Here is a 23878-nt window from a genome sequence, read left to right as displayed (position 1 = left end):
TGAAAAAGGTTTCATCTGATTCTACCTATACTTTAATTTTTCAGAACTTAATAAGGTCAAATGATTGTTTTGATGAGAATGACCCTCATATAAGTACAATTCTTCCATAGTGAAATACCACATATATTGACATATGGGCAAACACTGAACTACAGGAAATAAATAGTAAGCAATATGGAATCACCAGCCTTGGAAGAACAGTTATTTATCATAAAATTTTATGAGAATAATCGAAGTAATGCCGCCATTCTATGGGCATGTGGTTCAGAGATCAGAAAGAAAATTAGACCTACTGAATTGGTAACCACACAGTAGGTTCACACTTGAAAGTCGTGGTCATTTTGACCCCATGATATGGCTGATGTTCTGGTCCTAATCTCGCACTGATTTTCATTGCTGTTGTTACCAATGATAACAGGGAGCCTTTACATGCATTCTTTGAGTATTAGCCAACCACTCTCACTAGACAGGCATTCGAACAATTAAGCACATTCAAAACATCATGACAAAAGCTCACGAAGTAGTGGGGTTATGTCCACAGCAGATTATCATCATTTTGACTGTTGTGTGAAACACCTACACCAATGCGTATTATAAAGAGTGGCGCTGCTGTCGCCAGCACTTGAGTGAAAGTGCATGTGTTATATGAGGGGAGTTGAGTTTCAATAAAGTGAGAGTACAGTCCACTATGAGATGTGTTGTGTTTTTTTGAGTAAGAGTAATTAATTGAACTATGGAGCTATGGACAGGCCCCCATTTATTGACCCTGATACGGGTCATCCCAACATCACATGCCAATAATGGTTAATGAAATATGGGGGCTCATTTCCATAGATGTCTTCACATGGCTTGAAATGATGTTTGGTAAGCTTGATTGCATTAGATGCAGAGAAATTCACAGGACATTGTGGCCCCCATACAGTCCAGACCCAAATCCATGTTTTGTCTTATGGGGTTACATCAAGGATATAATCTGCAGGATTAGCCTTATATCGGCCCTCAGGAGGGAGAGTGGTTCACTTAATTCTGACACACTGCAGTGTGTTATGACAGAGTTTTGGAACTGGTTTCATAAAACTAACTAGCCGAGGATGGTAGATATTTTGAGAATCTTGTATATTAAATGTCATTTATGTCTGTATCAAAAAACATTGGTTTCATGTTCTGCTTGCTGTCTTTTTCCATAACGATTGCTTACTGTGTACCATGTTTTTTAGACCATCCTGCAGGTACTGTATTTTTCTGCGTCTTCTCAGTGCCGGTGTGTAATCCCCAGGTTCAAAAATTGGCTTAAAGATAAAATCTTTTTATAATCCACGGGAAAAAAAATGGCAAAAAGCAAAATTGATTTTGATTTAACATACAATTTTAACAACTAAATGAATGTGAAGAAGTAATAATTTTAAAGATATAATTAAAGTTATTCAAAAAATAAAGATTTCTTCTTGAAATTGTGATTACAGTTTGCTAATTACTTTATGACAAAGAGTCAAGACAAAAGCTCAAGCAGTCTAGTCTAGCGCAAATGGAGATTGCTTCTTCTTTGCCTGTAATGTTTTTTATGCAGCCTGAATCACATCAAAAGAAAATTCAAGCTATGTAAAATAAACAACCCTACTGGCAATGAAGCAAGAATCTTGCTGTAAATTGAGGTTTAATAGGTTGGCGTTGAAAAAACAAGTTAGTATGTCTGGTGTAGCATCCACATCTCATTAATTTAACTTTTTTAACAGATAATCTTTAGAAAATGAACAGGAAAATTATGGTATTTATCACAAGGATAGGGGACTTTAGCATTTATTGAATTTCAGCATAAATATTTCATTTCTTTATAATCTCTTGTACTTAAAAAATTGCACTGTTTTCCAGAAAGCTTAGGCAGTTTCTATTACCATTTTAGCTGCCAAGTTGATATTTTATTTATTCTTCAAGAGAAAAATATTCTGTTACATTGAAGTAATTATCCTAATATTTCTTCTAAAAATATTTCTTCATTCAAATAAAAGCTAACAATGGAATTATTCAAATTTACAGGGTTAATAAAGTTGAGTATTCACAAGAGTGATAAAAGTGATCACCAGTTTCTACAAAATGATTGAATAGTGACTACTAAAATAAAACAAAAATCCTTTTTCTGCAGTGCAATTAAAACTTAAAGCAAGGGGAAGGAGCATAAAAGTTTTTTTACATATGAATTTTTTACTAGTTTTAAAGTTAATATTCAACTTTAATCTAAGCAGTGTAGAAGCACTTAGGAGTCTGCAAAATGATAATAAAACTGATAACAACAGTTAAAAAGTGAGCAAATAGTGACCATTAAAATACAATCCTTTATCTGTTACTTTCCTAAAACTGAACTGAATGCTTTCTTTTTTCAAAGAAATAATCCATAACCTATTTAAAAACTAAGAACTATTAAATCTATATCTGTGCTCATACATAAATATCATTTCACTTAAAACATAAATTGGCTGAAAAAATGGGAATGGAAAAACATTTTCTGCTTCAAATCTTATATCATTGGATTTTTTTTATCTTCAAACTGGTTAAAATCTTTGCCTTTTAATTTTGATAAGATATTGATTTTAGATTTCTCTTTCAGTATTTTATTGCAAATATATGAAATCAGAAATGAATCTAAACTTGATGTTTAATCAAAATTGTTTATGCTCTTTTTATACCTAATTCTAATATTGTCCTTTTTTTTAATATCGCTTTAACCTATTAGTACTTATTTTAGACTTCTCTAATATACATTAACTAATGAAACTGAAAGCTATTTTATACAGTAACAAAAAGTATATCGTACAGTAGTTGTACTTACAAGAAGACTTATTAAAAAAAGTCAAAATGGTGCAAAAAATGATTTTAAAAAAAAATAAACACAAAGATGAATGCCTTTTTTGACACGGCTATTTCTTTCCTACGCTGTATAAAAAAATAGTAATATATTACAAACTGCTGAAACACTTGGACCAATCACACTGATACACACAACTAATAACTCTATTCTATTTTGCTATAATGATGATTCTCAAAGGGAAAAAAAGGCATGCAAGTTAAATAAACTCTTGTCAATTTTTTGTAGGAGTTCAAATACAAATCCTAAACCAAAAATAGTGCACCTGAAAAATCAGAATGACATTTTAAGAAAATAATTGATGATAAAAATGAACTACACCAGGCTTTATATGAGGAAAGAATACATTAATAAATAAATCACGATTCTAAGCACAACAGTTCAGATGAAATTACAATTGTACTAACTTCATGTGAGTATTACATTGATGTATTAAAGAAGACATTTTCAATATACAAAAAATACATCACAAAAATTACTTATTAAAACTGAATGATAACCACTACTGATGCAACTATTCAGCAAATATCTTTCAATCTGTTAATGACAATTTAAATCATAGATAAAATGATTTTTCTAATTGCAAATCTGTAGCTTACATGAAAAAAAGGGGGTTATAACAGACATAAACATGAGTAGTAAAGAAATAAATAAAAAAATATGTTAAAAAGTAATAAAAACAAAATGCTAAAGATGCACAATTTTGCAAATAAATAAATATTTTTTTTTAAATTAAAATTTAAAAAATGCAGACACTTGTTGCTGGGATACAAGGAACCTGCTTCTCAATGCAAAAAGATGTAAGCACATGGACATAAAGCTTTTGTTGAATGTCTGAATATCCATAAGCTCACATGATTTTGAATTAGAAGAAAAGTTCTTGAAAACCTAAAAGGTATCTGAAAATTTGTGTGCCTTTTAACATTATTGCATATATTTTTTGAATTGAGATGCTTAAAATTTCAAAAGTAAGCATTCATTACAAACTCGAATCTTAATATACGTCATACTGTACATGGATTATAATTGATGAACTTTTTTGGTTCCTTAATTTCAAAATAAAATTTCAGTAAAACAAAATTATATATTTGAAATCAAAATCTTTCTTAAAGGTGTTCTAGAAATAATCTCATTTCAATGTTCACATAATAGCAATAATCTTTCAAATCAGTAAGATACATGTAATATATATATATATTTTTGAATTTGCATGAATTCTCAAATGACAAATAGTTTTATTTCACTGGTAAATGTTCTCTTTAAACCTTTTATTTCTTCATACATTACATCAAACTTTTTTTAATCTGTGAAATGAAAAATAATGATAAATCATTATAACAGTGAATCAACTAGCTTTATTACAAACTTGAAACAGAAAAAATAAAGGAGAGGATGCCTACCTATAAGTGATTTTTGATGACTAATTTAATAGCAATATAATCAAGTTTAAAATATTCAAAAAATTATCTACAAAAGAATAACTAGCTAATTTTAATGGAAATGAATATATTTTTAATTTGAAAACAATATATTTACTCATTTCTAATCATTAAATGGCAGGTTTGAATTTAAAAAAAGGGGTTAGAGTATTTAACAAAAAAAATGTAAAGGTTTTTAGAAAATTCATCAATAAATTCATTATATGTAAAGTTATTCCTTAGTTTGTTGACTGTTTGACAGATGCAGGATAGGATCATGAGTAGATGATGCTAATTAGCCTCATTGTGTAGATATGCATGAGTCGCATTTTATTATCAACTTCAACGGCAATCATTATTGATGTTTATACAAGCAAGAAACATATTTTGATGTACAACAGATTCACAGTCAAACATTGTAGTCTCAGAACAACAGTAAGACATCTAATCCCAGGAATAATGGTCTCTACTATTGCTTTGAGGCAACAATGTAGTAATAGAGACTCAGCACAGTGAATCCAACAACAATATGAAAAAGACACAGTCCTCAACTAGTTTCCAACTTTTAGTCCTGTCAAACTAAGAAAAAAATACCCTTAACATTTGCAAAATTGCAAAAGAAAGTTTTTCATTTGTTTTTATATTAGGAACTCAAATAGAATAACATATCCAAAATCGGACTGATTTAAGGCACGGGAACACACCCAAAATCAGATATGAAATTGGGGGGCTGGTGGCAATTATCTTCAAAATAAGTCAGCTAATAATTTCTTTAAAACGTAAAAAAAAAAAAAAAAAAATAGCCATCTCAACTAGAATAATTATAGACAAAACGTCTTGGTTAATGTTTATGCCAAAAAAATTAGGTAGAACCGCCACAACCCATCTCTTGGAAGATCCGACTATCCCAATAACTCGATGCATTTGTTTCTCTGACTAGTACAATGTTATGTTCATATAGGTTAAAAAAATATGGTTACACCATGTATGTTAAGATATGTTCTCCTTAGTTGACTACTATATAAACTAGAGGTTGAAAAACTGAGGCCCATGGGTCATATATAGCCCATATCGCATGCCTATCCATTTCATTGACAAAAAAAAAAGATGTGTGCTTAAATAAAGAAAACATTTAAATATCTTCTTTGTTAATGTAAAAGAAGTTTTTTTAGATTTATCTATAAATAATGTTAGTTCCCTTGTGAATTTTGTTCGCGATCTTCTCATTTAACAAGAAGTGAAACTTATGATGTCAGTTTTTCATTTGTTCAAATGACATACTTACGGCTTGAGACTTTGAATTTATGAATTACATGAAAGTTATAATTGCTTTCTTAAATAATTTAGTTGCTAACAAGTGGAAAACACAACGTTAGTCAAGTACAAAATGTTGAAAAAATGATAGTTTTAATCTTTTGTGAAACCCTGTTCGACCAAGATCTCCACCTTTTTACTAGAGCCCCACTCTAGAAACTCCCACTCTACACAATATTTTTGCAGGTCTAACAACCGATGATGGTGTTAATGCTGATGAGTTCCCCTTATTTGGTAGAAACATAATTTCTAAAATGATAGGACAGGAAGTGTTTAGATACATTGTTGAAAGATCGGACAATGTAAAAAATTTAGGATCGCATGCAGCTAATTGTAGAAAAGATGATCCAATTTACAAGTAGATCCAGCACTCCCTTTTCAGAGAACGATGATGACTATTGCCACTAGTGGAGAAATAAATCTTGCAGACCTTAAACATTATGAACTTTTTGCATACCCTGCAGCATTATTTGAAGCTAAACACTAACACATGTTGAGAAAGGCAGTAAAATTGATAATACTAATAACCAGGAACTGAAAGTTGATCACTAATTCAATTTTCGGCATGATTTGAATTTTCTGGTATTTTTCCCAGTTTTGTGCATATTTCAAAGATTTTTACAGCACTTTTTATATTTTTAAGACATTTTTTCATTTTCAGGGCATTTTTCTATGCACTTTTTCATTAAATTTGCTTGAAATAAAGTTTGATTTATTTATTAAATTTGGAAATTCTCAGCTGAATTTTTTCAGTGCCCATTTTGAAAAACAGTACAATCTGCTAAGTAGGTCTTATCAGTGGGAATATATAATCCTCTTTATTCATGTTAAAGAGGGAAGTAGGAAAAAAAAAATACACACTGCTTCACAAAAGGAGCAGCATAGAAAAGCTGGTAGATCTGCTACTGAACAGGTTTTATACTTTGTAGAGGCTTTGAAAAAAATCAGGACAAAATCAAGACACATTTAGTATTTGTTAATGTGGGTGGCTTGTTTATATACGTTTATTGTATTAGGAGCGTTTAAATGAAAAGGTACCAAAAGTCACAACAACGTAACCATTAACATATTTGCATATGCCGCTATGGGAGAACCTAGCGAGATATCTAGGGAAGCTATTGGAGTACGCAGCATTGAAGCATGAGCGGATGCTTGTATGTGCAGGAGAGATCAGAGGTTCTTACAAAAAGTGCAGTCAAATTGACCGTCTTTTTCCAACATACGAGGTAAGCTACTTGTTGAATTCCTTAAGAACACGAGAATCATCAACTCTGATGTGTACTGGCATATACTTCAAAGCCTATGCAGGCTCATCAAGAACAAAAGACTTGGGCTGCATACGAAGTATGGTTCTGTTCTGTAATGACGCACATCCACAAGTCTCCAGCGTTACTCATGCCGCACTGGCCAAGATCTCATCAAGTTGGATGCAGCTTGACCATCTGCCCTACAGCTCGCACATGTTGCCCTGTGATTTCCATGTGTTTGATCCTTTGAAAAACCATTTGAAAGGGAAGCACTTCAACTTGGACGGCAAACTCAAGGACACTGTGAAGGACTGGGTCCCGTCACGGCCAGAAATAATAAGAACAAAGAATCTTCCAGTAAGTTAATCAGTGGGATCGTGGTGCTCAGGCTTGTGGTGCATACTTTAAATAAAGTCCTCATTTAGACCCACAGTATTGCTTGGTACCTTTTAACGTGAACACTTCTTATCTTTGTGTTACCTCCACACATCAATGAAAGGTCTTAATAGAGATATTTAATCAATTAAAAAAAAATAAATAAAAGAAGAAAAATGGTATTGGAAATATTACACCTTAACTTACGTAAATAAAGAGAAAAATTTCGCTTTTAAAAAACTGATCGTAAACTATTCTGAAAACTTGAGAGGAATTTTTTGCACCTTACTGCAGTCCAAAATCCATGTGGATGGATTACAATAATAGAATTTTCTTTCTAATTTGTAACACCATCATCTTAGTTCTATGAGACTTCTTATTTAGTGTAAAAGTAAAACAGAAGGTAAAGAAAGGAGTCAAGAAAAACAAACTAATATTCTATTGCCAGCTAATATTCAAGCTCCAATTTTATTGCAAATCATGGTTTCCTAAGTTAAAAAAAAAAAAAAAAAAAGTGTTGTGAGGCATGCAACCATTGCAAACTAAATCAAGAGTAGGAAAGTTTCCAGAGCTTTGATTAAAAGTTCTAATAGTTATTGACTGATAGAAACAATCAGAAAAACTATAATGAATACCAGACACATATAGTCTTTGCATTTTCTTATATGCAATTTCTTTGAATAAATAAATATTTTTTCCAAAGACATAAGAACTTTTGGCTATGTACAGCATCACATGTTTTAATGAAGTTTAGTTTTCTTCTTTTAAAGAAAATAAATGTATTAGCATAAAAAAGATAAAGGAAGTGGTCTAAATATGGGCCACCCGCTGAAAATGAGGTAAGGGGGTTGTGCACAGTCACAAAAATGGTACCGAATGAATTAACAGGAAGAGGCAAAAGTGCAGAGAGTGAGAGCAAATGACCTTGATAGCTAAAGCACATGCTTTGTTATGAAGTTTTATAAAAAACACTCGTTTCTGAAGAACTTAAAAACTTTTCAAAGCTTGTACAAGTTCATTTATGGTAGAATCTATGTCAATTCAACAAGGGATGTAACATGATGGTCTCAGACTTTTTTGAATTTAACTTATGTAAAGATTCACAAAAAATTAAGAAATACATTTTTTTTTTGTTTTGCAGAAAAAAAATTCTTGGACCAAGATACAGGCCGCCAAAGATGGTGGTCCTGTCATGATTTCTCACTTGAGATTTTCGTCAAAATCTTTAAAGTCCATTATCTCAGGAACGGTGGTAGAACATATTTTGTTGTTGCGGTTTGTTTTATTTAAAAGGATATTTTTCCTTGTTTAAACACACATGCAGCATTTTGAAATATGTGCTTTATTTTTTTTCCACAGTCTTTTTAAAAAAAGTTTAAAATAAGTTTTTTGATTTTTCTCAAAAATACCAATTTTAAAAATTTTCATTTTCTTTTAGTTAATTAGTACCACTGAACATTACGTTCCATGAAAAGGAGAGTTTCCACTTTTTAGTTTAACAGATTTTAGAGGCATTTAAAAAAATGAGGGTTTTTAAGGGACTCTTTATGTAATGGCAGACCTGAAAATTAAAAAAAAAAAAAAAAGCAACAAGTAGCCAGAGAACACTTTTAATTTAGTTATATAGCCTTATCGCTATTATAATGACTCTAAAAGAAAGTGTGAAAGCAACAATAGGCTAAGTAGTGGTTTTTGAAAAAAAAAAGACACAGTATGACAAAAATCAAAAAAGTTCAAATATCTTTTAATAGTTTACATATACAACGAGATGATAAAAGTCATGGGATATCAATATGAAAACATAAAGATGGTAACAGCATCACATTTAAAATGTATATATGAGCAGTTCACTGGTAGGGTTTTCATATGTACTCAAAAGTATCATATGAAAAGGTTTCAAACCTGTTTATCACTTTTCAACAGGAATTAAGATTTTGAACCTAGACTAGTAGCTGGATTAAGAAGCATGGTGAATTCCGTTTTTAAATCCTTTGAGGAATTCAACATTCTGAGATTCTCAGTGTCAAAATAGTATGGAAAATACATAATTTCAATTAATTGACTTCCCCACCTTGGACAACGAATGAAGTGGCTAACTACCTGCGCTCAATCACCCAGATCAGCAATGTGTGCATAGAGAGGTTAGGGTTAATAAACAAGTCAAACTGCGTAAAATAACCACTGGAATCAACGTGAGACACATTACGGGCATGTCTGTTAGAACATCGACTAAGGACATGGCAGTCTCCAAATGTTGATCTCAGAAGTACTTATGTGCAAAGGTGCTCTACTGTGCATAAAAGTTTTGGAATGACGTAGTAGTTGCCTTTCTTGAAAATAGGGATGACTTTCTTTATTTTTTTATAGCGCTTCATATTCTTCAACTGTGACAGAAAGGATTTCAAATGTGTCACCATGTAACTCCCCGAAGAAAAAAGGGCCATTAATTCAAGTTCAGTGCCATGTTTTGGTCAAAAATGTAACTCATTTAATTTGTTTTTCATTATAAAAAATAATCCCACATGATTCTGATCATTTACATGCAAACTACATCGTACATCGTTTTATTGTAAAAAGTTCAATAATTATAAGGTTTTGAAAAGTCTACGGACTTTTCAATCACCCTGTATATTAATAGTATAAACATTTTTACAGATAACTAATATATCAATACTGGGAACTTCAACAAAAGCGTAATTGATTTATCTTTGTGTGGGTGACAGGGATGTTTGAAACACAAAAGTGATAAAATTCACTAGAAGGTACAATAGACTCCCGCTACAACACAATTCGACTTACGCGAAATCTTCGCCTGCAACATGAAAACTTTCAGAAGGGAATCGCGATTTGAAAGTATTGGCTTTGTTAATGGCTACTGAAAATATTCTTTTCATGACTGGAGCTTCATCCCTTTAGTATCACTGGCAGCGGAAGTTCCCTCACTGTACTAGTCTGAACACTGTCTTGTGTATACAAATAACTACTCCGTATTTACCATAGTTTTTTTGTTCTAAATGCAAAAGTTGATGAAATATAAGGACACCTAAGAGCACTGTTCCTAAAGTTTGTGAAGACAGAAAGAAAAAGAGAAGGTGTTAGACAATTAAAGAAAAGCTAAAAATTCTCCGCGTACTTGAACAACTAAAAAATGCGTTGAACGTAGCACGACAATTAGGTGTGAGTGAATCTTCCATAAGTACCAATATGCTCTTCCAACTGTATTCAAAAATGAGTTATTTTATGACTCTCTTTCCTGTTGATCACCGATTTTGTGCATTGTAACAGTATTTTTTGTTGATTAAACAGCTTTTTTAAAAATACAAATTAAAATTCAGTTCGTTAAATAAGAAGTGGTAATGTACAGAAAAAGAATGGTTTAAAACAGTTTGAGGTGGTGTTAAAAAGTGTCTTAAATAATTGGGTATGTTTATAAAAAAATTACATATACCTTTTTCCACAACACGAAATTTAGACTTACGCGTTTGATCCTGGAACGCATCCCTCACGTAAGTCGGTATTCAACGGTATTTCATGTGATCCTTCACAGTACAAAACTAGGAGCATTCAAACTTTTAAAAACAAAATAAGTTTTTAAATCAACTTACTGTTTTTTAATAACAGATTTTGATTATCTTTGAATCTCAATATACATAAGTTATACAGTAGGAGAGCTGAAGTAGAAAAGAGCCTTTTAGAAAGTCATCCCTTTAAGTCATCCCCCAAATTTTGTTATTTGACAAGGTATATTTTTAAATAAGTACCTGGTTGCATTTGTAAAAATAAAACGAGAGCTGATTGAAGCTTTTTAAAAGAAAAAATGTAAAATCTATAACCTTTAGAAAAAATATGAAACCACTAAATACTATTTAAAATCCATTTTAATTGTACATAAACAAACGTTCTTACCATTTCACTATCTTGTAATATTTGTGTTTCACCCAGAGGTGGAAGGGAGTCTGCTGATTTATTGATGCTTTTAACTGGAGTTGTAGGACAGGCTTAAAAATATAGGAAAATAGCAAATTTCAATTGTTTTCCAAAAGTAAAAAAAAATAAAGAAATAAATATTGTATAACTTTTGAATATATATTAGTCATATATCTTTTGAATTTGTCTTTTAACTCAATACTAGTTTGTTTTCTTCTAGGATTCTAAAACTTCAACCTATATCAGGTTATAGATAAATGTCCTTCCGTTACCATTAAAAACCATACAAATAAAATAACAAATAAAATTGTAATTGTATCTCCTTAGCAAGTGACATAATTTTGATTGGTAAAAAAAAAAAAAACTATTTCTAAACCCAATAGGTGCTTGGTGAGGTAATTAAGATGTAGTATTTTGATAACGGAATTACATTCAGCGCGTCATGTGAGTATTAAACCTATTTCATGGTTGAAAAAAAAAACATTTTAAATAACTCAACAGAAAGTTTAATTAGACATTTAAAAGATAAAAGTTAACCAACCTATTATATTCCGATGAACAAGTTGATTGAATTAACAGTAACAGTCTCTGTAAAAACACTGAGAGCAAAATAGATTTTGCTCTTGATTTTTGGAAAGTCATTGAGCTTATTGAGAAAAATATGTTAGGTTTTAAAAAGATCATATACAGTCAAACCTCGTTATCATGACACCTTTGGGACTGTCAACAAATTGTCGTCATAGTCGGAGCGATGTCATAACCGGAATAGTTAAAAAAAAATTTCATTATTAAACATTAGTTAACCATAAAATTAGATTTAACTAATGTAAATTTGAATTATTGGTGAATATAACAAAAATTATTCAAAAAAACCAGTTCACTTTTTTTTTCAATTCTACAATACTTTCCAATAAAATACTTGATAAAATTTTGAATAACATTTGTCACACTCCTTCTTCCATGAAATTACCAGCAAGAAAGAAACCAATTCAAAACTCTTCGCTTTTGCACGAAATTTGATTAGATATTGACACATAAGCCCCATGTTTCAAAGGTGAAAAAACCCTTTCTAATCTTTTTATCCACTTTAAGAGTTGTGTGTCCCTTTTGAATCTAATGAGGAGCCCCTTATCTCTTTTTTTCTCTCATGGGAGAAGCTTGTTGTGACCACCTACAGCTTAACGTAGCTACGGTCTTTCTCTTCTCTTGCTATTTCCCTCGTCCAACATTACAATTCACCTGCTTTGAATTCCTTTCTATTGTCCCACTTGTCAACGTTTGAATCCTGTACCTTTCAGAACTTATCTCCTCGCCCCCCACCACTCTCCAGGTGTCATGCCTGGTCAAATCTCTTGCCAGAGTCTGAAGTTCTTACATCAAACATTTCCAGATGTCTTCATTATTTTACTGAATATTTTTCAATTGCAAAAAAATATTTGATCCAGTCAGTGCAGCTCAAAGCGTCGTCATAACCGGAGTTGCACAGAAAAAAAAATGTCGTAAAATCTGGAGCCACTTAACATTAAAATTATACGGCATAAGTTCGGAACTTTGAAAAAGTGAAGTAACATCCGGAGTGTCGTGAAATCCGGGTGTTGCGATAAGGAGGTTTGACTGTATTTCTAAAGAAAATGATAAATTGCAATTGACCAAATCTTAATTTTTAAAATTCAAGCTTTAAGTCTCTTTTTTTCTGGCATTCAGTTTAATATAGACGCTAATTTGAAACTATTAAATGAGTACCGTATCGTGAGTTGTTCAAATTACATAGAATTATTATGGGAGGACATCTTCATACTTATTTCAGTACAATGGCTTAGGGCTACAGTGGCCTGATTGGTAAGGTATTGGACTTGTGCCTAGAGGGGCTTGAGTTCGATACTGTAATTTTTTTACAGGGAGTGTTTTGGTTAACTGCATTTCCCCCTCCTTCTCCAGAAAAAAAAAGCAGTTGCAGCATAGGTTTTTTCTTTCCTTTTTGGAGAAAATTTCTTAGGGTCTACAAAGCTTATTTTATCCAAAAATATAGGCATATCATCATGAAAAGTTTCATTTTTAGGTTGAATTTCATTTTTCTACTCAAATAGGGAAGAAAATAATGAAAATTTTAGGACAAAACTTGAAATTTTAGGAGAACATTTGAAATTTTAGGAATTTTAGGACAACTCTTACCCCTGCTTTGGGGTACAATAGTCGAGGACAAAAGACTTCACTACTCACTTTCTTACATTGTCATTGCAAGGAAACACAGGAGGTGGCAGAAAAACACCTGACTTATACCACACCTGACCTTTTATACCTGACTTAGGCCTCAGATTTGAAAAGCTCTTTTAACATTAACAAAATATTATGGACGTTTTTGTGCATTTGCAAGGTACATCTGAATTTATAAACAGGAAGTTAAGAAATAAAACCATGTGAAATGAGTCTTGACTTACAGTTAAAGAGTTTTTAGCAAGTTGGTAAGGGAGAGTTCTACACAATATAGTTGCACAAGAGTAAACATTTGGTATTTTACAAACATGCTCTACGGATTATTTGATTAATTGGAAAACACCGGCATGTGAACAGGTTTTAGTCTCAAGAAGCACATCAAATGACAATTTATATTATACTACTACAGTGCATTTTGAAAACTGCTTGCTCATAGTGACAAACTCAGCAGAGATCAACACTGATTCACATTGCTCTGCAAAACAAAGTTTTACATCTCACAAAGCTAAAATATTTTAATAAATATGTTTGATTCTTAGTTACAATGTGTTTACTTCAAATAAAAAAATAAATATATTTATATTTCTTGCTTTCTTTTACCCTGTATGTCTTAACTATCAATTGTACGTGCTTAACTACAATCTCACTTGATGGGAGGATCCAGGGTTTGAAAATATCCGATATTTTGATATATATATATATATATATATATATATATATATATATATATATATATATATATATATATATATATATGATATTTTGATATAGATCCGATATTTTCAATCAACACAAACTAATGTCTTCAAAATAGTAAATGCATCCTCAAATCACTCTTTAATTATTATTATAATATGTAGACTTAAAATTAAGGTTTCTTTCATTATTCATATCTAATATTTCATTTTACATTTTTGTCAATTTTAATAGAGTTAATTTAGCATTACCTGTTCTACTCATTTGTCTTCTGTTAGCTACTTTTACAGTTATATGATTCAGAAATAAACAGTATGCAATGGTCAGGAGCACAGTCATACGAAATTTTCCTTTTTCCAACCAATGTTTAATAGTTAATTAAGTACTTTTAATATGAATTAAAATTGTTTCATTACTAATAATTTTATGAATATAAAATAAAAAAAGATTATATTATTTTGTTATATTAATGATGTATTAATACATGATAAAACTATAGTACATAACTTTTCGGTTACTTTAAATAATAAATGAGCAATAATAGTATGATTAATATAATTTATACATTGAAAATACCATAGTTAGAAAAATAAATATCGAAAATATCAAAATGCTATGATATTTTCAGAATAAATATAGGATATACAGGTATTTATCAAAATAATGGAAACACTCTGACAAGTGTATTGGAAATCGCTACTATGTCATAAATTTTCCGTTAATAAAGGTGCCTTCTCACTGTAATCACGCACACTGGTGAATTCAGATAGTGATTGAGTGCTGTGGTCACTTTTGCTGCTATTGTTCACTTTTTAGGCATTAAAATCTGCTTCAATACCTGTCGGTTTCTTTCACTGAGCTTCTCTTTTTGCTCAATATTTTGCTTTGCTGGAGCTTGTCTTACCGCGCTGTGTGTATACTGTCATGGCTTTAGATACTGTAATTCTAGAAATGTCAAAAGGTTGAGATGTTTCAGTTACACTTGCTCCAGCTAGATGCACTCCAACAATTTGGCCTCTTTTAAAATTTGAGATGTCCGAAATTTCTTACGCTTGAAAAAAATCCAAGCCACCATATGCTACCAGAATGTGTACATAGCTATTTATAAAAAAACCCCAGATATCTAGTTTTATTCTTTATTACTTACGAAGCACATCAAAAAATGTCACTTTTATCCACAGGTGTTTCCATTATTTTGATAACTACCTGTATATATCATGATCTATATATATCAGCAAATCCTGGGAGGAACCAAGGTTAAAGCTGCAGCATTCTTGCTTGTTCACTTTAGTTAACCAACAAAACATCCCATGAAGCATAACTTCTAAAATTTGGTCTGGCTGCTGAAAAAATTGGCTACCCATATGGTAGATAAAGTAAGATGCTGTAAACTATAATATTTCTTATCAATACTTTTATCTAATTTTCTTTCATTCAACATAGACTTTTCCACTTATAATTATTCTACAATGTTCCATAGAAAAATCATAAATGGAACACTGAGTGTAATGAAAGAACAGTCTCTTTAAAAGTTTATTCACACAAAATAGGAATTTAAAAAAATTGTGAAGTTTAAAGAACAATGAAAATTTTAGAAACATGTACAAAAGTTTAAAAAAAGTTAAGAATGAAAAAAAATTCAAAATAAATGCACATTCGGCATCATTCACAAGTTCTTAAAAAAGAAAGGTAAAGGCTTTCAAAGAGAAAACGAGGTGAGATTAAAACAAAGGGTTTTTAAAGGACTTTTAAAAGAAACATGAACCCTGTAGAATTATGTGAACTAAAATTTTTATTATTTATTTTAGGAAAAGTCATTTAACTACTAAATGTGGTAGTTAAAAAATAATAATTTGGTATTTATTTAATGTTAATAAAAAACATTTACGAGCAAGTATTTAAAATAATTGTACCTGCATCCCCACTTGAACTAGATTCAGTGAAAGATGGTGTTCCTTCCGTATGTGTTGGAGTTGAACCCTCTACACTATGAGGAGGAGTCCAAGTATGTAGAGTTGAGCTAAGGCCTGTAATTTGGACAGGGCATTATATTGATGAAAAGCAAAACATCAATTTAAAGCTACCATCACCAATTAAATTTATATATTTAACTAACAAAATGACATTGATTTAAGTTACATCAAAACACACACACACACACAAAACATGAAATTTTCAATACTATTACACTATACAAATATTCAGAACCTGATTACTGAATAGGCCAACTAAGTCGTGGTCTTAGGCCCCAAAAGACCAAAATTTTTACAAGGCTACTATTTAAAACAAGGAAAGAAAAGTAAGGTTTATGTCTTTATTTATTGAGCAATCACGATTGCTTATTGTTCTCGCTTGACTGTTTTTGGCGTGATGCTGATTTTATTTTTCCATCGCCTCCCTCTGCCAGCACTGCCGTCGACCGGCTCCCCAAGATGCTGCTCCTCTAGTGAAAACAGTCTTCAGGTTGCGTCCATATCCTACACACACACATACCCACACACTCATGCATACGCACAGACACAAATGCACGCCTACATACACATACATACACGCCTGCACACAGACACAAACACACACACCTACACCCTCACACCCACCCACACATATATATATATACACACACATGCCTGCACACAGACACAAACACACACGCCTACATACATGCATACCCACTCACACACACATGCCTGCACACATGCAAAAAAATATGTGATTGCAAAAAACATAATTTGAATGCAAGATGTCAAAGTTCAAATTAATTAATTTTTTTTTTTTTTGATTTTTTCCCTTTTCTTTTGCATACTTAAGGTGTTGGATGCTCTGCACCAAAAAAGATATTTTGAACGAGTGGTTAAGTATCTCAAAGCTCCTGAAGTTGGTACACCTGGTTCTCAGCAAATCTTTGAGTTATAAGGTACAGAGGATCTTGAAAAAAGTGTTTGGTCTGCGTGCATAAGCAATATCGTAATTGGTCCCTGTAACTATTACAGACGAAAATTCATCTCATCACATGTTGGGAAAAATGACCACATGCATTGCAAAAACTTGAAAATTGACCTTAACTCATTAAAGCATTGTTACTACACTTGCCAGATGTTTAGTTCATCTAGTGAATTTTCCTGCAGATAACAGGATTGCAGACTGACAACAGGGCAAATATGTCGGAAGCAATCTCGATTTCAAAAGCCTGTACTTGCTTTAGAAGTGCACAAAGTAGAGTTAAAACTGCACATTTTGAGCATAACAGCAGCACTGATCTAAAAAAGTAGAGCTGATAGAGAAAAAATTTTCATATTTCAATTCAGCACCAAATATATCTAAAATCTATTCTAAAACTTTGGGCACCAAAGAAAAAAAGGTTTTTTTTTTAGTTGTCCTGCATAATTAGTATTAAAAATTTTGTAGAAGGAAAAAGAAAATTGTGAAATATATGTTGTAGTTGTATGTATCATCAGTGAAAAAAAAAAGTTTGAATCATAGTATGCCTTCAAACCTTTAAGGGGAGTTCAACAGACACGTTTGTAACTGACTATTTAATAACCCCTATTTTTTATAAATCTACATTAATTTAATAAATATTGAAAAATAAATAAATCAACAGTATTAAAATTCAATAACTCTATTTCTTTAAAAATCAATTACTTATCATCACATGCTATTTTACGTTGAAAAAATTACATCTATTTATTGTTAATAAACACATTCAGTATAGTTTTTTGTTTTTGGCATACTCAAAGTAATTTTAAACAAGAAACTGATTTTTTTGCAGATCATTAGGTAAAAATTAACCGACTGTAAATATTAGGCAAAATGGTAGATTGCCACTAATTACTGTCAAATCATTGGTGCATGCCTAATTTCTCCTTTTACTTAGTGGTATCAAATTTTTTCCACAAATGAATAACATCCTAATCAAGGCCAGCACGATGAAATCCCTGACCTTGATTTATCCCGCTGGTTTGATAATACTAGGGTGAAATAAATGTCTATCTTTGCAGCTTTTTTTTGGCATGTTTATTTTAACTCTGAAGTTCTTTTTGATTGCACTTCGTTAGCAAATTATTTTAAACTTTTGTCACTTTTAATCTCATTTAAAGTTTAACAGACAACAATAAAATGAAGTAGAAAGGTTCATTAATTTGATTAATTTCTGGTTTGAGTGCTTGACATTAATTTCACAACTTCAATTTTCCTTCTTTGCTGGAAGTTATTAAACATTATCGAAAAAGTTTTTAGATAACAAAACCTTTAAATAATAGTTTAAATAAATAATGTTTAAATGAATCATATGAATTACTAATATTATTGTCCAAGTAAAAAATAAACATAACTTATAAAACTGAATCATTAGTATTATTAAAAGACAGTCAACCTTTGGATTTTAGTGGAGGAAATACAAAAAGAGGCCTTATTTTGTCAAATGCATTAAAATGAAAAGTTCCATTCCTAAAACCCCCAACTACATTTTGGCTTACCTGTAATACTTGTGCAGCTTGTTTCTGATGCACAATCATGACTTGATTCTGTCTGAATGTTACCATGAGATAAACTAGAGGGAACAAAAGTGTACAATTTTTTAATCCCCCCAGAACAATATAGCATTATTTCAACTCACGAAGACACAATCAGGCTTCTAACAATCAACCAATTTCTTAAAAAATACAGAAAAAAATGTCAATTTTGAGTCAGAAGTGGTTAAAAAAAAAAAAAAAGTAAATTCACCTAAGCACAAAATGAAATTGAACTTTTCAATATAATATATTTCAATGAATTTCTAATTACAGTAAAAGCAATTTATTACAAATCTTTTAACATACAAAAATATCTTGGTTCTCTAAGTTTTATGATTAAGTTTTTCACTGTATTTCAGAACAGTACTTTTCTGAATTCAAATCTATTGTTTTATTAAATCTTCAAATTTGAGCCTAATTTAAAAAAGAGAGAATGAAGAGACATTTCAATCTTAGTTTTTAGTACATTTAGTAATTTGTTATTTTTTAACTTGTTTTGAAAAAAAAACTGAAATCTTTCATAAGCAATTAAAAAGTTTCAATTCATTTTGGTTCATTAAAATGTAAAATATACTATAAATTCCACTCTGATTAAGTGAGAAAACCAATACATTATTCACAGTTGAGTTGATTATTTCAGAAAGGGCATAAATCGAACTGATGCAACTTTTCAGGAATCAATAAAAAGTGATTATTTCATTCAGAAATGAACTTAATTCTACAAAATTTTTATGAATAATCTAGCCACAAGTAGGTTCATTACCTTACCTTAATTTATGCTTCATTTTGTGACTGAAATTAATTTAAAATGTTTTTTTTTTAATTTGAGCCTATGCTTTTTCTGCAATCAATATCCTGAAAGACTAGTTTAGAGTGATAAAAATGCAAATCAAGTGAAAGAGTTGTTTCAAACTGATTTATGATAATTAAAAATAATATAACAAAGTGACAAAAACAATTAGTGAAGTCCATACTCATAAATTTATTGTCTTACGAAAATACATTGTGTGTTTTCCTCTGTCTCTAGGCTTGTTTTAGTGAAATAATAAAGTCTGGTGTAAAAAAAAAAAAACCCTAACAAACTGAGATAAATAGTAATTTTTTACATGTGTATAAAACTACATTCATATTCATCAAATAAATCCTCCATGAAAATCTTTTTATCTATCCTTCTCTTGTCTAGTTTTATGTCCCAAGTTCCCAGTAGCGGAAACTTTCTAGCCAGTCTGCTACACTATTTCGGGCAGTTGAAAATAATCTGCAGCATTATTATTAGTTTTATTTTCAGTTTTCATAAAAAACGCAAGTCCCTGGTAAAGGTCAAGTTTCAAAAGTTTTCCAACTGGCCAGTGGCCACTAGACTTGAAAAACTAAGTAGCCACCACTGTCGCTGAGTTTCAAAGTATAAAAAAAGGGGGAGGGGAGAGCAATTTTCACTACTTTTACAAAAATAAATAGAACTTTGCGCACTATGAAAAACAATTATTCAATACATATTTATTTAAATATGGAAAATTTAAATTAAAATAGGTTTTTGAAATTTTTTTAAAAATGAATAAATAAATAAATTAGTAAATGAGAAGTTGGCAGGAAACTGCATTTTAGAGGAACGTTTTAGTTTATAGCAAAGCCTCCAAAGCAATGAGGATCAAATACAATTGTGCATATAACGATTCACATGATTCATGAAAATAATTAAAAAAAAAAAACATGATTTATTGTACATTTTGTGTTATCTTCAATAGTTTGTATTGAGGTGAAGATCCAATTCTGTTTTTGGAAACGTAAGCAAGTAATAGGCTTGCTCGTCTATGGCCATTTTGTGTACGACCAAACATGGCGTCTACGTGAAAAATTCATGCTTATAGATTTTTGAATTTGTTACATCAAATTCCTTAAAAAACTACAATTTAGATGAAGCAGTCAGTTTTTAGCACATTAGCTTTTAAAGCAATGAAGATAATATTCTAAAGATAAAATTTTGCATTTTCAGGACAATAATTAAGAATTATCCAAAAAAAAAAATGGCACATTTTGCATAATTTTCAATAGTTTGCATTGCAATAAACATCCAATTCCATTTCTGAAAACATAGGCAATTAAATAGTCTTTCGTACCAACACCTTCGGAATGACCAAATACTGTGACTGCGCCAAAAATAAAGATATAAATTTCTGAATTTGTTGCAAAAAAATAAATGAAAATAAAAATCCTCATGAGATTACACTTTAGTTGAAAAGTTTTCAGTGCTTTTGCGCCCGAAGCAATGAGGATAAGGTGAAATTTTAAACATAAAATTTTTCATGCTGCACATTTGCTGCACATTTTTAGTTCTTTTCATTAGTTTTTAGTAAATAAAGCATCCAATTCTGCTTCGTTTTTCAAAACTTAGGCACTTAAGCATCTGATCTACTTCCATCTTGTGAATGACCAAATATGGCGACTATGTTTCTATCTGAAATGCTGAAGCATCCATCGCCATTCCGGTCAAAAGACGATCTCCAAGAGTTCTTCACCAAGTTGTTTTTCTTTTATTTATTTCTTTATTCTTTGGTAAAATTATCTGCAGACTGCTGAAAAATCTGCGACGCCCGTCTCGCGTCTCGCAGTTTCTGCTACTGGGCCCAAGTTCAATGTACATATTAGTATGACCATATTCAAAATCCCACGGAATAATCGTCTTGATATTCCTTATTGTTTCCAACGATATGAAAATTTCCCTGTTATACTCAATATTAGCAAAGGTAGCTCAGCCGACAAACATTACTTTGCAATATTCTCTTGAAAACCGTCTATATAATAGCTAGCCTGAAACAGTTTCTTTCATGTTCTATTGAATATTTAAACATCATGAATGTCGATAATTGAAAATTTTTTTGCCCAGTAGAATCTTTTTCCGAAATTTCAATTTGCGAGATAAGTCCTTTTAAAAAATGAAGGGCACCTGATTTAGCAGTTAGATTTTATTGTTTTCAACAGATTTGACGGTGAATCTTGATGTCATTTCAGGATTTCACTTATAAGAGATTATGTTTCACATGGTTGTAATCTCATAACTGTTTAACATTTGCTTTAGTGTCCCAAAATCCCGAACGCATAGGACAAACAAATGTCCTCTCAGAGGAAAGTTATCAGCCATCTTGTTAAATTTCTTCAGTGTTATTTCTAGAAAAAGTCTCCGGCAGTGTTGTTTTTATTTTGACCAGCCTATATCTCACTGAAAGCATACAGTTTTTTTGGAGCTCCTAGAGTGATGTTAATAAAACCCCTGAGAAATTAGCGAATTTCATTCTGATTCCGTGATTTCGTATCCCCCCGAACTGACGAAACTACGATTACCGAATTTGTTTTTACTTCATTATTCCAAAAAATTTAGTTCTATGATCTTGCAACTGCATCTTACTATTTCTTCCTTCGCGTTTAGTGCAGATGCCCTTTCTGCACTAAATGAAAAATGTGACCCCTAAATAAAGTTATTGACTTCCCTGCCACACTAGTCAATGTCTCTACATACAAATATGAGAACACCACAGCTATTTTGAAAAAAAAAAAAAATGCGACTTATGCCCTTTCTGCAATAGTCAATTTAGTTATAGTAGAGGACCAAATGATGCTAAATGTGGATTTACACCAGCAATTTGGGGGACTTACTAGATTTTGTAGTTTAGGTTATAAGAAGAAGAAAATGTTATAGAATGGTCCCCTTCAGTGGTGGGGAAAGTGTCTACTGATATTCACAAATGTTTAAAGAAAGCAGTTACATGGATATTTTTTGAGCTCATCAGATATTGATAGTTTTGATGCTCCAACTTGTCTGTGAACCAAAGGTATGGTAATCTGCCGCTTTGTGCGGTGGGGCTATCTGGAGGGATAGAAAATAGAATTTTTTTCGCTCTGAGCACCTCAAATATTCAGAGATGTTAAGTAAACCGCAAAAATGCCACCATTCAAAAGACTGATGTTTTGGAAGGTATGCTAACTCATAGCAAATTTTTGAAAATGCAAAAAAAAAAAAAAAAATCATCATATTGGAATAACTTAGTGTGTCAGATTTTTATACAGAAGGTTCAGCTTGATGTCCCAGTCATGGTAGCCTAAAACCTGACAATTATTTAGAGGGGTACTATTAACCTGACCGCTAGAAAAGAATGTTGCATGTCATACCTACTAACCAATGAAGTATTCTGTTTCAGCTGTCTAGTCACTCGCCACCTTTCAATGGTCAAGATTTAACAGGACCGTAGCTTTGTTATCTGCCATAATCGCTTACTGCAAATGTGCACATGATGAACTTGATAGAAGATTTTGCTTACTTTGGCTTGTTGAAATCGACAGATTATTTTTCGTGATTCTTGTATCTTTTCTTTAAAATAAAAAAAATCAACCGCACTAGAGAATGTCAAGACGGTTTTTTTCCTTTTTGCAACTTTATAACCCTCCCATATCTTTACGTCACGCTTAAATCGTCAGATTTTCTAAATATTCACTTTATAGCTAATAATTAACTCACGTTATCTTATTCTGCTGCACTTCAATAAATCTGATGATCAATTTTTTTTAAAGTGCCGGACTCTCTTAGACGCATCTGTCAACATAAAAAAAGGTGAACATTTGGTGTAGTTACTTGGCCGGCCTATGGTTTATCTGATGTGATCGAGTAAATTTCCAAAAACACTTCGGGCTCCCCTACTATTACATATACTACATTTAGCACAGGGCATATTAAAGTTATGAAATTAGTATTACAAATAGTGACAAATTTATTTTTCATTATACAAAGGAAAATTATAGAACATATCCCTTGTACTTCCAATTACCACCAGCCCCCCCCCCCCCCCAAATAAAACCAAGTTTGTAAATTATGGTACCGATTGTAATCAAGGAATTATTTTTTGCTATCCTCAGGTCTATACTTTTAGAAGCTGGTGGGAGACAGGGTTCCCACTCCAAAATGAAAATCAAAATACAGCCCTTAAAAGCGCATAATTTTTCCTCCAACATTGGTATTTTTTTGGGTTCTTGGTATATCGTAAGACTTTCCTACCTTATGTATTACCAAGATTTATACCTGGTTCCTAGAGATCCTAGTAACAAATGAGCTAGTACCAAAAAAAAAAAAAAAAAACATCAGAGCAAAGAAACTAAATTTGAGCCTAATGCAGGATTACCAACCTTAAACAAACGGTCTGAGAACCATCTACAATGATTTTTGGGGAGCATTTTGCTGAGATTATGTATAAAATCATTTAAAGAATAAAACTTTTCTAAGGTTTGAGTTTGCACTTTGATAAACATTTAAACTAGTATATACAATAA

At 31.4% G+C, this 23878-nt stretch overlaps 1 protein-coding gene across 1 annotated transcript in view; it reads right to left on the bottom strand.

Moving 5' to 3' along the window:
- Nucleotides 1-23878, bottom strand: part of LOC129231671 (phosphatidylinositol 4-phosphate 5-kinase type-1 alpha-like) — a 111986-nt gene that overhangs the window by 15245 nt on the left and 72863 nt on the right. Inside the window, exons 15-17 of the mRNA XM_054866034.1 lie at nt 18527-18600; nt 15965-16078; nt 11121-11212 (exon numbers count right to left, since the gene is read on the bottom strand). Coding sequence (XP_054722009.1) covers nt 11121-11212; nt 15965-16078; nt 18527-18600 — 280 coding nt within the window. The remainder of the gene's footprint in view (nt 1-11120; nt 11213-15964; nt 16079-18526; nt 18601-23878) is intronic.

This window comes from Uloborus diversus, chromosome 10 (genome assembly GCF_026930045.1).
Source record: "Uloborus diversus isolate 005 chromosome 10, Udiv.v.3.1, whole genome shotgun sequence".
Taxonomy (NCBI): Eukaryota; Metazoa; Arthropoda; class Arachnida; order Araneae; family Uloboridae; genus Uloborus; species Uloborus diversus.
The sequence above is the reverse complement of the archived record's forward strand: the minus strand, read 5'-3'. Positions and strand labels throughout refer to the sequence as shown.